Source organism: Ranitomeya variabilis, chromosome 2 (genome assembly GCF_051348905.1).
Source record: "Ranitomeya variabilis isolate aRanVar5 chromosome 2, aRanVar5.hap1, whole genome shotgun sequence".
Classification (NCBI taxonomy): Eukaryota; Metazoa; Chordata; class Amphibia; order Anura; family Dendrobatidae; genus Ranitomeya; species Ranitomeya variabilis.
This window is the reverse complement of record NC_135233.1, coordinates 754679773-754694488: the sequence shown is the minus strand read 5'-3', so window position 1 is coordinate 754694488 and position 14716 is coordinate 754679773. Positions and strand designations below refer to the sequence as shown.

The window sequence follows — 14716 nt, the reverse complement described above, 5'->3', positions numbered from 1 at the left end:
TTTACTCCGTTTTTTCCGACGGGATTACAGATGAAGAAAAGAGGGTCTCCTGTGAGACTCCCGGCATGGCTCCTTCCTCGGCCCCCTATTATGGGGTGCCCAGTTGAAGTAGAGATGGCTATTCCCCATGTTGCTCCTTCCCCAGTCCCTCGGGTGCTGGTTCGAAGTCAAGACCCCCCCTCCTTCCCCAATTCCTTTTGGTTTCTGGGTTGAGGTCGAGGCGAGGATAAAGGCCCCTGAAGGTGACAACAGCACCCTCCCTATCCCCCTCTGGGGGTATTAGGTTGGGACACCTCAGGTAGGGCCTGTACAGGCAGGATTCTACAGCTCCCAGCAATGGGCCTGCACACTGCGCCTGCATCCAGGGACCCCAGCCCAGCTGCGGGCTCCTGTTGGGGCCGGGGGGAGTGCAGGCAGGCATGGCACATACAGACACAGTGCTCCCTGCGCCCCTGTCTCTGCGGCAGCACCAGCTCTATACTGCCTCAGGGAGACCCCTACCGGGCTCCCTCTTCTGCTTATAGCCCCACCGCCATCCTGCCTTTAAATCCGGAGGGGTCCGGTTCAGATCCGACCCCCTCCCGGACTTTCGCGCCGGCCTGGAGCCCTTCTGGGCCTCAGGCATCTAATTTAGACCCCGGCTTCGGCCTAACTGAAGCTGCTGCCTCCTCTCCGCCCCCCAGCCCGCCCCCCGGATGACAAATATGACACTCTACAGTGTCATAAAGGGGGTGGATCGAGACAGAAAGGGCGCGTTTTTACACAGCCTTGCTGCCTTTTTCCAGCTCTCCGCCCCCTTCTCCTCCTTTCCTCTCTGTCTCAGCAGCCATTTTCGGCTGCAGATTAACCCTGCATCACCCGGTCTGCAGGACCAGGACCAGGCAGCCAGTCTCCTGGGGGCACAGGACTGTGGATCTTCGGCACTGGACCTAGGGGCACACTGGTGGGGTAAGATCACAGCTGGGTTTTTTTACTCAGCTGTGAATCCATATTACCTATAAGGCTCCCCTATAGGTTTCTCTACCCCTGTAAGGTCCTGTGCTGGCAGCACTTCTGCACTCTGTGCACTATGCCGGGCTCAAGGTCCAAGAGAACCAGGCAGAACTGCTATTATGCATTCTGCACAGCCTGCAGGACCGCTCTCCCCAGTAGTAGCACGTACCCGCGTTGTCAGAACTGTATACAAACTAAAATGCCTCGGTGTCTAATGCCACGCCGGAATGGGCTACTCAGATATCGCAATCTATGATGCAGTCTATAGATAACCTAACCTCCACATTGCTTCAGGCTCTGCAGAGTCATGCCCCGGCTATGACCGTTACCCAGCAAAGGGAGAGCTTGACTCAGGAACAAGATGACCCTGGCACATCCACATCTAGGTCAGGACACAAGCGGACCCATAGATCAAGTCCATCTGCGTCATCCCATAGCACACGGTCATCCCCCTCTAGGGAGAGACACCGTAGCTCCAGGTAATCTAGACCGTCCCATTCCAGGGACAGACAATGCAGATCTCCGCAATCCCCGACCAGAAAAGGCCTCCTCCCCAGCCCACTCAGCAGGGGACGCCTCAGTGATACACAGGATTCGGAAGGCATCTGCGACTCTGACTCAGACAGAGAAACAGAGGGGTCCCTGATCCCAATCCCTCCTAGCAATACAGCGCTAGCTGAGGACATAATTTCATCCATCCATCGGGTGCTGGACATTTCTGATCCGCCACCAGAGGCCCCAGAACATAAGATTTCCTTTGAAGGACCTCTGAAGCCACCTAAGGGTTTCTCTAACCACCCAGAGTTTAAGGCGACCCTTAAAAAGAAGCTCTCACAGCCTGAGAAAAAATTCGCTAATCGCAAATATCTGGAGGCGAGGTACCCCTTCCCACAGAAGGACACCAAGGAATGGACAGATCCACCTGAAGTGAACCCCCCAGTCTCTAGGCTAGCAGCACAGACCCTCCTTTCACTGCCAGATAGCTCAACCCTCAGGGACGCAGCAGACCGGCAGGTAGAAAGCATGACTCGTTCAATTTTCGAGGCAGCAGGGGCATCCCTGGCTCCCGCGTTCGCCTCAGTTTGGGCTGCCAAGGCCATTCTGGCCTGGGCAAAGAATTTACAAGCTCTCCAAGCATCCGCTCCTGAGCTGTCGGACCAAGCGGTTCAAATAGCAGTTGTAGCAGACTACATGCTCCATGCAGCTCTGGATTCAGCAAGGGGAGTAGCGGGGATAGCATCAAACGCCATCATGATTCGGCGTATCCTCTGGCTTCGGGAATGGAAAGCGGACGCAGCCTCAAAGAAGTCCCTCACGCACCTCCCCTACCTCAGTGGGAGACTTTTCGGTGAACAGTTGGACACTATGATATCCAACGCCACCGGGGGTAAGAGTACTTCTCTTTCCCAACTGAAACCTAAACGCACTTACAAGAAGCGTAACCAAACTCGATTCCAATCCTTTCGGAATTCCTCCGGCTGGTCCGTCTCGCGTCCAGCACAAAATCGTAACCGTTCGCCACGCAGGGACAACTCACGATCGACACAAAGGTCGGACAAGACCTGGCAGTCAAAAGCAGGCCAGCCTAAGCCCAGAGGAGGAAAATCTCATACTTTCTCCTCATCATGACTCACGGACTCCGGAAGACACCACACCAGTAGGCGGCCGACTTTTGCTCTTTCATCAAGTCTGGCTGCCTATTACAGAAGACAGGTGGGTCATGGAACTAGTGTCTTCCGGATACAAAATAGACTTCACCTCCAACTCACCGGACCGATTCTTCCTCTCTGTCCCCCCAAAACCGCCAGCCAAGGCTCGTGCCTACCACCAAGCGGTCTCCTCGCTTTTTCAAGCAGGAGTCATAGTACCGGTACCCACGACCGAACGCTTTCGAGGGTTCTACTCCAATCTGTTCGTAGTTCCCAAGAAAGGAGGCAGCGTACGGCCCATACTAGACCTAAAACAGCTCAACAAATATGTACGGGTCCGTCATTTCCGCATGGAGTCCCTTCGGTCCATCATTGCGTCCATGGAGAAGGGAGAATATCTCGCCTCCATAGACATACAAGACGCATACCTGCATATACCCATTGCACCTGCCCATCAGAGGTTTCTCAGGTTCGCAATAGGCCAGGACCACTACCAATTTGTGGCTCTCCCTTTCGGACTCTCCACGGCTCCCAGAGTGTTCACCAAGGTCATGGCAGCTACCATGGATGTCCTGCACTCCAGAGGCATAGTAGTCGTTCCATACCTGGACGATCTACTCATCAAGGCTCCCACCTTCAAGGACTGCGAGCTCAGCGTCTCAATCACAACCGATTCTCTGTCGCATGGGCTGGTTAATCAACCTACAAAAGTCATCACCAACCCCGAGTCAGTCCCTGACCTTCCTGGGAATGTTATTCAACACCTCCAGGGGTCTAGTGCTCCTTCCCAAGGACAAGGCACTGGCTCTCCGACTAGCAGTTCGCACCCTCCTCCGCAAACCCCCTCGATCTCTCCAGTTTGCCATGAGAGTCCTCGGCAAGATGGCAGCAGCAATAGAAGCTGTCCCATTTGCCCAGTTTCACCTCAGACCTCTCCAACTAGCCATTCTCAAGTCCTGGGACAGGAATCCCTTTTCTCTCGACAGGGAGTTCCAGCTAACGTCGTCAACCAGGAGGTCCCTGCACTGGTGACTCAAGCCAACCTCACTAGCAAAGGGGAAATCCTTTCTCACAGGTCAATGGAAGGTTCTGACCACCAACGCGAGCCTGACGGGTTGGGGTGCGGTGCACCTACACCACAGGGCACAGGGCAAGTGGTCCCCAGTGGAAGCGACCATGCCCATCAACATCCTGGAAATTCGTGCCATCCTTCTGGCATTGAGGGCCTTCCATCACTTACTGGCAGCCTCTCACATCAGAATACAGTCGGACAATGCCACGGCTGTGGCATATGTGAATCACCAAGGGGGGGACCCGCAGTACCCAGGCGATGCGAGAAGTGTCACACATCCTCCGCTGGGCGGAGGACACAGGGTCGGTTCTTTCGGCGGTCCACATTCCGGGTGTGGACAACTGGGAAGCAGACTTCCTCAGCTGACAAGGAATAGACTCGGGAGAGTGGTCTCTCCATCCCGAAATTTTTCAACAGATCTGTCTCCGCTGGGGGACCTGTTATGATCTGGCGAACCAGGCAGAGGTCCTACACCTCCCAACAACAATTGATTACTGGCAAGGACTAATGAATCCTGCACGCCTAAATACCCCAGTCAGATCTGGAATCAGCAGATACACCTGACCAGGACTGCATCTCAGGGGCAACTGCATTACCACCTACAACCACAGGAGGGAGCCCAAAAGCAGAATTCACAACAGGGACCCCGGATGTGGACCTAATGGCATCCCACTTCAATGCCAAGGTCTACAACTTCATGGCCAGAACACACGATCCGCGGTCGCTCGGAGTAGACGCTCTGGTTCAGGACTGGACCCAGTTCCAGCTTCTGTATATTTTTCCACCTCTCCCCCTGATATCCAGAGTGGTGAGGAAGATCAAACAAGAGGGAGTTCCAACCATCCTAATTGCACCGGACTGGCCCAGACGCACATGGTACGCCGACATCGTACAACTCACAGCAGACGCCCCCTGGCGTCTACCCGACTGCCACGATCTTCTATCACAAGGCCCGTTCTACCACCAGAACTCAGGGGCTCTCAATTTGACGGCGTGGCCCTTGAGACCTGGGTTCTAACCCAGGCAGGGCTCTCGACGGACGTCATTGGAACCATGATCAGAGCACGGAAACCTGCCTCTGCCAAGATTTATTACCGTACCTGGAAAGCTTTCTTTACCTGGTGCGAATCTCGTGGCCAGATCCCACTCCCTTATTCCCTACCCAAAGTACTTGGTTTTCTCCAATCGGGTCTGGAGGCCTGGCTGTCATTGGGCTCGCTTAAGAGCCAGGTGTCAGCCCTCTCAGTGCTTTTTCAAAGGCGCATTGCTACCAAGCCGCAAGTAAGGACTTACCTTCAGGGGGTTTCCCGATTGGTTCCCCCCTACAGACGACCACTAGAAACGTGGGACCTCAACCTGGTCCTGACAGCATTGCAGGAACCACCCTTCGAACCCCTTAAGGAGGTCCCGCTCCGCCTTCTTTCCCAGAAGGTGGTTTTCCTGGTAGCAATCACCTCGCTATGCAGGGTGTCTGAACTGACAGCACTCTCCTGCAGACAGCCCTTCCTGGTTTTTCACCAGGACAAGGTAGTTCTTTGTACGGTCCCATCCTTCCTTCCGAAGGTTGTGTCCGACTTCCACCTCAACGAGGAAATTTCACTGCCATCCCTTTGTCCGGTTCCGGTTCATAGAGTGGAGAAGGCTCTGCATACGCTTGACCTTGTCAGGGCATTGCGTATATACGTGTCTAGGACTGCGTCCTTCCGGAGGTCTGATTCTCTTTTCCTCCTTCCGGAAGGCGGCCACAAGGGTCTGCCAGCTTCCAAAGCTACCCTTGCCAGGTGGATCAAATCCACCATACAAGAGGCCTACCGCCTTAAGAATTCTCCTCTTCCAGCCGGTATTACGGCATACTCTACACGGGCGGTAGGGGCCTCCTGGGCCACTCGGTACCAGGCTTCGGCACAACAAGTGTGTAAGGCGGCCACTTGGACTAGCTTACACACGTTTACTAAACACTACAGGGTTCATACCCAGTCCTCAGCGGACGCGAGCCTGGGTAGATGTGTCCTGCAGGCGGCGGTGCCCTAAGTATAGGGGCCTGTCAGCACAATATTCATCCATTGCTTCCCACCAAGGGACTGCTTTAGGACGTCCCATGGTCCTGTGTCCCCCAATGAGGCGACAGAGTAAAGGAGATTTTTATGTACTCACCGTAAAATCTCTTTCTCTTAGCCTCTAATTGGGGGACACAGCTCCCACCCTGTTGCTCTTTCCGGGCCGTTGTAACTGTTGAGTTCTCATATTGTTTTCTTGAGCTCGTACATAGTTGCCGTCTTACAGGCATAATTATGTTATTCATGTTACATAGTTGCCTTCTTACAGGCATAATTATGTTATTCATGTTACGTTCCTCCTACTGCTTTTGCACAAAACTGGAGAAGGCTCATGCCATCCAGGGGTGTATACTGCACAGGAGGAGCCACAGTTAATCTTTTTCAGATTATGCATAGTGTCGCCTCCTAGTGGACAGCAGCATAACACCCATGGTCCTGTGTCCCCCAATTAGAGGCTAAGAGAAAGGGATTTTACGGCGAGTACACAAAAATCTCCTTTTTCTGGGGTCTCACACCAGGACTTAGGGAGACTTAGCCCATATGCTGTGCAGATATTCCTGTATACAATCACCGCTACTTGGTTGTGGCATTCGGTATACACTGTTCCTGCTTGCATTTTGCATCCTGCCACTGTGTGCTGGACTATTTCTGAGGTTTCTTTGCATAGTCTGCACCTTGGGTCTTGTCTTGTGTGATAGATTCCTGCTTCTATGGATCTGGTAATTAGTGTTTGCTCTTGTGCCGCTATGATTAGTGCCTCTGTGCTGTCTCATACATACACAAGGCAAGAGAAACGGGATCTGAGGAAATATATATACTGCTCAAAAAAATAAATGGAACACATAAACAAAAGAATATAACTCCAAGTAAATCAATCTTTTGTGAAATCAAACTGTCCACTTAGAAAGCAACACTGTTTGACAATCAATTTCACATGCTGTTGTGCAAATGAAATAGACAACAGATGGAAATTATTAGCAACTATCAAGACACACTCAATAAATGAGTGGTTCTGCAGGTGGGGGCCCAGACCACATCTCAGTAACAATGCTTTCTGGCTGATGTTTTAGTCACTTTTGAATGGTAATTGTGCTTTCACACTCGTGGTAGCATGAGACGGACTCTACAACCCACACAAGTGGCTCAGGTAGTGCAGCTCATCCAGGATGGCACATCAATGCGAGCTGTGGTGTGAAGGTTTGCTGTGTCTGTCAGCGTAGTGTCCAGAGGCTGGAGGCGCTACCAAGAGACAGGCCAGTACACCTGGAGATGTGGAGGAGACCGTAGGAGGGCAACAACCCAGAAGCAGGACCGCTACCTCAGCCTTTGTGCAAGGAGGAACAGGAACTGCTATTGGCTGATTTGGAAGTGACGAATGAATGACAAGCAGTACATGCGCAGTAAGGCCTAAGGGATGCCGAGAACGGCGTTTATGTACATTTACTGCTGACTAAAAGCAATGAACGCCTGGGTGAGTTATCCCCTATTAATGAAAATCACATGATAGCACTTAAAGATTTTAATAAATATTATGCACTTTGGATTGTATATCTTATAGTAATATGATATTTAATAGCACTGGCACTTTCTAATGGATGTATTAGTGGCACATATTGTATGATTATGTCTGAATATTTTCTTGTAATACACTATATTTGTTAATTTGTATTGATTATAATTCACTAAGTATGACCTATATACAGTATATGTGTATACACAAGGTTGATTCACTGCTTGAGAAAGATTTTTGAACCCGAAACGTCACCACGCCATGTGGACCCAATAAAGTCCACCTTATTTTGAAAATTTTGGATTACTGCTTTCCATTTTTCTTCTTTTGATTATTGGCAAATATGGATTAATTGCTGGGAGGCCTTGCACCCATCTATTATAAGTGCTGGGTTTTTTTCTTTCTTTCTTTCTTTCTTTCTTTCTTTCTTTCTTTCTTTCTATCTACCTATCTATCTATCTATCTATCTCTATCTATCTTTATCTATCTATCTATCTATCTATCTATCTATCTATCTATCTATCTCATATCTATCTATCTATCTATCTATCCCATATATATCTATCTATCTCATATCTATGTATCTATTTATCTATCTATTATCTATCTATCTATCTATCTATCCCATATCTATCTATCTATCTATCTATCTATCTATCTATCTATCTATCCCATATCTATCTATCTATCTATCTATCTATCTATCTGTCCCATATCTATCTATCTATCTATCTATCTATCTATCTATCTATCTATCCCATATCTATCTATCCCATATCTTTGAAAAATTCTCAACATGAGCTGAAATGTTGCTGAGATGAGCTATTAAACTAAGCACTTTTGTCTTGGACTCTGCATGGTGTGCTGTCTCCCTTTTTTGAATACTACATAAGGTTTGGTTCGTGCATGGGCGCTTGCACCCACATTGTGAATTTTTTGTGCTGTTCTTATTTTTTCTATTTTTATCTATCTAATCTATCTATCTATCTATCTATCTATCTATCTATCTATCTATCTATCTATCTATCCCATATCTATCTAATCTATCTATCTATCTATCTATCTATCTATCTATCTTTGCACATATAACACGTAACCATCTGTCATTTCTATTCTGTATTTTATTGCAGTATGTGTCACACAGACGGCACACGGATGTCACATAGATTGTACACATTTTCCATTTCCGAACACATCAAGATGTGTGAAGAGGGCCTTACCATTATTAAAGTATTATTGTCTATCCTTGGCAAACCAATATGCAAACGTTTAGGCCATGCCTCTGGCCTAATAGACAAGTGTAGCTATTAGGTCTGGGGCAATGATAAGGGCCCCTGGCATTCTTAGAAACAAACAACCAGTATTTGCATTGCAAGGCAACCATTGGACAAAAGGTTTTCATTTTCAAAAATTGACTAGCACGCAATACAGAGTATAATATTATGCAGTTTACCTGATATGGTAAGTCAGCCATTCTAAGGTAAGTTTCCATTTTCAGGCAGAATGGAGATAAACTAGGTACACCGTTGTTTGGCCTTGAAAACTGGTGTAATATAATAGCATCTTTGGAATCAATTTCTTGCTCTTTCCTGAAAAAATATATACACATAAATTAAACCAAGAAGAAAAATATATGGACCTAAGGCAGCCACAGCATCGATAGACATGTCACTGATATGCAAATAATGTTAAAATGGAAACAAAATGTTCCATATCGAGTATGAGCACCACATGCAGAAATACACGCACTTACACACATGCCATGCTATCAATGAGGTTATTTATGATTTTCTGAACAATGTGCTGCCATGCTCAATGCACTTTTGCAAATCATCAATATCTGCTGCTGGCAGCTCCCTTAGCAATTTCCAATAAATCATGTCCTAGATGTACTCGATGGGAGACAAGTCCGGAGTCCATTTTTTCATCATTTGCATATCATTAATATCTCTATCATGTACTGACAGCAAATACAAGTAACTTGGATAGGAGGACACACTTTTGCAATTGGCTGTTTCCATAACTTCCACATACTAGCATATGTGTAGCTTGGGTATATCTTTCACAAATGGTTTCCCCTAAAAAGAAGACAATCACCTACCAATGAAATACAAGCAATGTAATTTTAGGTAGAAGTACAACAGGCTTATTGATTTCAACATTCAGAGAAGACACAAATCTTTCAAGTGAGCCTGTCACCAGGATTTCCCAGTATAAAATATGGCTACTACCCTTAAGGCCTTTCTTACAGCATTCTAGTAAGCTGCATGTAAGTCACCTATCCCCTCTGCATTGCACAAAAAATACCTTTTATTATCCCACCATACAGTGTAGTCCGGTACAATGGGCTTCGGTGTCTCCTCTCCTTGCAATTGTTGTCCTCCTGCTTGCTTCATGTCGATGACGCGTCCTACGTCATCCACAGTGTCCCACAATCGCGGTACTGCACTAGTGTACTTTGCTCTGCCCTGCTGAGGTCAGAGCAAAGTACTGTAATGCGAATGGTCAGTAGAGGCCAAGGAGCCTGATGACCCAGAAATAAAGCAGGCGCATGGGCATTACAGTACCTTTCTCTGCCCTCAGCAGAGCAGAGCAAAGCTTGCCTGTGCAGGAGCACACGGGGACATTGTGTGGATGACATAGGATACATCATCCTCATGAATCAAGCAGGAAGACAGTGATGGCAACGATAGAGGAGGCACTGGATCAAGACCAATCAGACTGAGCACTGTATGGGGTATTTTTTGTGCCATGCAGTGGAGTTTGGGGACTTACATAAAGCTTACTAAAATACTGTAAAAAAGGCCTTAAAGGTGGTACCCGTACTTTATATTGGGAAAACCTGGTGACAGGTTCCCTTTAAGCAGAGCATTAAAAAAAAAAAAAAATTCAGAGATGGCACAGAAGAGCATATCTTACAACTTTGCGGCCACTGCATAGTAATCTTCTTCCCACTAATTTCCTAGATTACCCTTTCATTGCACCCATAAAGTATGAAGCCAACAAAAGTGCCACATGATACCCACACAGTGAATTTCTCCACAGTACCCACCACATGCACAGTATGACACTACTGTACCCCACGGCACAGCATGATCCCCCAACTGAGACTCCCACACAGCCCTCCATGCAGTATAATGGACGTACATACAATATAATTGCCCAACACCTCACCACACTGAATAATGGCCCCTAGTAGCCCTCCAAGCAGTTTAATGGCCCCCACACACTTCTCCACACAGCATGATGGCCCAAACATAGCCTTCCAAATATTATAATAGCCCTTACATAGTCCTCCATATAATATAATGTACTTCCCATAATCCTCCATATAGTATAAAACCCTCCATAGTCCTTCATATAGTATAATGCAACCTCCATAGTCCTCCATATAGTATAACGCACTACACCCAGTCCTCCATATAGTATAATGCACCCCATAGCCCTCTATACAGTATAATGCACTCCCATAGTCCTCCATATAGTATAATGCACTCCCATAGTCCTCCATATAGTACACTCCCTGACAGAAGTTATGTTGCTTATCCATGTTATGTAAATAAAAGCTTATAACCTGACATTAAATCCATCCAATGGTTTAATAAATTATTCTTTTGAAAGCTGAAACCCTCCGAAATGTGGTTTAGGTTAAGAAAATAAATTGGCATCAATGTAGAAATATTGATCAGTTAATGGACACAGAATGGTCAGATTTTGACAAGACAAATGTTTTGTTGCCTGGTCATATAATGCACCCAATCTACAACACTTGTCATGGATTGTGCCCTTGCGGCTTGCTGGCCATCCTTCTCTGTTACTACAGTAGTTGTGCCCTTCCACACATGAATTTTTGTATGTGCCTTGTCTGTTTTTGCGTATTCAGTTTCTGATGTTAAGTTAATATATATGTTAATAAAATTATTGGCATGTTTAAAAAAAACATTTTTGTTTGGACTTGTACTCCGTTTTTCTGTGTAGGATATATGTTTTTTTGGAGTGTCCATATTATTTATATCTCATCTATAAAACTGGCACATGGCCATTTAGGATATTTTTGATATGTGTCAGTGGGTTTCTTATCTATTAACCACTGAGGATTGCTGGACGTCTATCTGTTGATGTTGCCTCTTTCTCCTACTCTACCACCAACTTCAGCACAGCAAGGGGAAAACGACAGCAGACTGTCCTGAAGCTCATCTGTTGGGTGCGACAAATCCCATAACGCACAGGAGCTGTGGAATGGAATCAAACAGCAGACAGATCAGCGGTTGGTGACAGTGAACCTCAAGCCCGGCCTGGTGGTGTGCGATAACGGGCGAAAAATCGTAACTGCTCAGGGTCTAGCTGGTTTGATGCATATCCCTTGCCTGTCGAATGTGCTGAACTTGGTGGTGCAGAGCTTCCTGAAAAATTACCTACACATGTCGGAGCTGTTGCTGAAAGTGCAGGCAGTGTGTGCGCACTTTCTGCCTGTCTACACTTCAGCGTCACTTCTGCCTTTCCACTCAGTGACTGTTATGCAACGTACCAGCAAAGTAGAACTCTGAAAAGAGTGTGCGAGAAGCAGGCAGTAGTGGAGTTTCAGCTGCAGCACACACGGCTGAGTTGCTCTGCAGAACAACACCACTTTACCACCAATGACGCCATCATCAGAGTTACTATACCACTTACCGTATATACTCGAGTATAAGCCGAGATTTTCAGCCCAAATTTTTGGGCTGAAAGTGCCCCTCTCGGCTTATACTCGAGTCACGGTCGGCGGTGGGGTCAGCGGGTGAGGGGGAGAGGGCGCTGAGGCATACTCACCTAGTCCCGGCGATCCTGACGCTCCCCCTGCCTGTCACACTGTCTTCGGGTGCCGCAGCTCTTCCCTTGTCACGTGGGACCGCTCATTAGAGAAACGATTATGGACTCCACTCCCATAGGGGTGGAGCCGCAAATTCATTTCTCTTATCAGCGGTGCTGGTGACCGCTGACAGAGGAAGAGCTGCGGCACCCGAAGACAGTGTGACAGGCAGGGGGAGCGTCAGGATCGCCGGGACTAGGTGAGTATTTTATATTCACCTGTCCACGTTCCACCCGCCGGGCACCGCTCCGTCTTCCTGTCCTCTGGCTCTGACTCTTCAGGTCAGAGGGCGCGATGACGCATATAGTGTGCGCGCCGCCCTCTGCCTGATCAGTCAGTGCAGAGAGACGCCGGGACGGGACGCTGAGGAGCTGCAAGCAAGAGAGGTGAGTATGTGTTTGTTTTTTTTATTGCAGCAGCAGCGTTATATATGGCACAGATTTATATGGCACATCTATGGGGCAACGGTGCAGAGCACTATATATGGCACAGATTTATATGGCACATCTATGGGGCAACGGTGCAGAGCACTATATATGGCACAGATTTATATGGCACATCTATGGGGCAACAATGAACAGTGCAGAGCATATATGGCACTGCTTTATATGGAGCATCTATGGGGCCATAATGAACAGTGCAGAGCATATATGGCACTGCTTTATAAGGAGCATCTATGGGGCAATAATGAATAGTGCAGAGCATATATGGCACTGCTTTATATGGAGCATCTATGGGGCCATAATGAACGGTGCAGAGCATTATTTATGGCACAGCTTTATAAGGAGCATCTATGGGGCAATAATGAACGGTGCAGAGCATTCTATATGGCACAGCTATATATGGAGCATCTATGGGGCAATAATAAACGGTATGGAGCATTATATATGGCACAGCTTTATATGGAACCTCCTTTGGGGCAATAATGAACTGTATGGAGCATCTATTTTTATTTTTGAAATTCACCGGTAGCTGCTGTATTTTCCACCCTAGGCTTATACTCGAGTCAATAAGTTTTCCCAGTTTTTTGTGGCAAAATTAGGGGGGTCGGCTTGTACTCGGGTCGGCTTATACTCGAGTATATACGGTATATGCCTGCTGGAAAAAAACAATTCAGGCTATATTGGATGAGGTGGTGGCACCGGAGAAAGAGGAGCAGGGCCAATTCACACTGTTATCAGGTCTGTCATCCAAATATGGCTCAGAGGGTGAGTTACTGTCCCAACAGCAGCCACGTACCCAACTGTACAGCCAGGGGGCAGTTTGGGAGGATGATGAGAAGGAGGATGAGGAAGAACAACCGTGTTCAGATCAGGGTGGAACTCCGATCAGCTCACGGGCATCACTGGAGTGTGGCTGGGGGAGATACAGAGTACCCAGACAATACACCTCCCACCGAGGACAGCTTGTTGTTGCCTCTGGGCAGCCTGGCACATATGAGCCAATACATGCTGCAGTGCCTTCGCAACAACCGCTGAGTTGCTTATATTGTTATCAGTGCAGATTTCTGGTTGGCCAACCAGCTTAATCCCCGCTACAAGGACAATGTACCATCATTACTTTTGTCACTGCTGCGAGAGCACCAAATGCGCGATACAAGCAGATGCTGGTAGAGAAACTACTAATGGCTTTCCCAACTGACAGCGGGGGCTCAGTGGAAGAACAAGACAGAGGTAAAGGACGAAGTCCCCAATGCAGCTGGGGTACCATCAGCATCCCGGAAGACAGGATTAGCATGGCCGAAATGTGGCAAAACTTTATGAGCACACCACAACATCAGGCACCACCTTCTGATACAGTGTGCATTAGCAAGAGGCAACGTTACAACAACATGGTGGAAGAGTACCTGTCCACACATCTCCACATACTAACAGATGAGTCTGCCCCATGTAACTTCTGTGTCTTCAAATTGGAAACAGGGCCTGAGCTTACCCTTTATGCCTAGGAGGTGCTGGCCTGCCCTGCAGCAAGTATGTCGAAACGTGTGTTTAACACGGCATGGGGTGTGATCACAGGTGCATCCGTCTGTCCACATTCCAAGTGGGTAATCTAACATTCCTTAAAATGAACCAGGTGTGGATTCCACAGGACTTGTCCATACCTTAGGATGACTAGACAAATAGCCGCACTCAGATAATATTCAACTCTATTTGCCATGTGTTTCATTTGGGTGCCTCCTACCCAAATTAAAAAAAACAAACACCTGTGTTGGCCACCTCCTCCAACACCTCTTCCACCTACACTCACCGGCCACTTTATTAGGTACACCTGTCCAACTTCTTGTTAACACTTAATTTCTAATCAGCCAATCACATGGAGGCAACTCAGTGCATTTAGGCATGTAGACATGGTCAAGACAATCTCCTGCAGTTCAAACCGAGCATCAGTATGGGGAAGAAAGGTGATTTGAGTGCCTTTGAACGTGGCATGGTTGTTGGTGCCAGAAGGGCTGGTCTGAGTATTTCAGAAACTGCTGATCTACTGGTATTTTCACGCACAACCATCTCTAGGGTTTACAGAGAATGGTCCGAAAAAGAAAAAAAATCCAGTGAGCGGCAGTTCTGTGGGCGGAAATGCCTTGTTGATGCC

The 14716-nt window shown here is 47.7% G+C and overlaps 1 protein-coding gene across 1 annotated transcript in view; it reads right to left on the bottom strand.

Moving 5' to 3' along the window:
- FAXC (failed axon connections homolog, metaxin like GST domain containing) overlaps positions 1 to 14716 on the bottom strand; it is a 51554-nt gene that overhangs the window by 30667 nt on the left and 6171 nt on the right. Inside the window, exon 2 of the mRNA XM_077289674.1 lies at positions 8735 to 8870. Coding sequence (XP_077145789.1) covers positions 8735 to 8870 — 136 coding nt within the window. The remainder of the gene's footprint in view (positions 1 to 8734; positions 8871 to 14716) is intronic.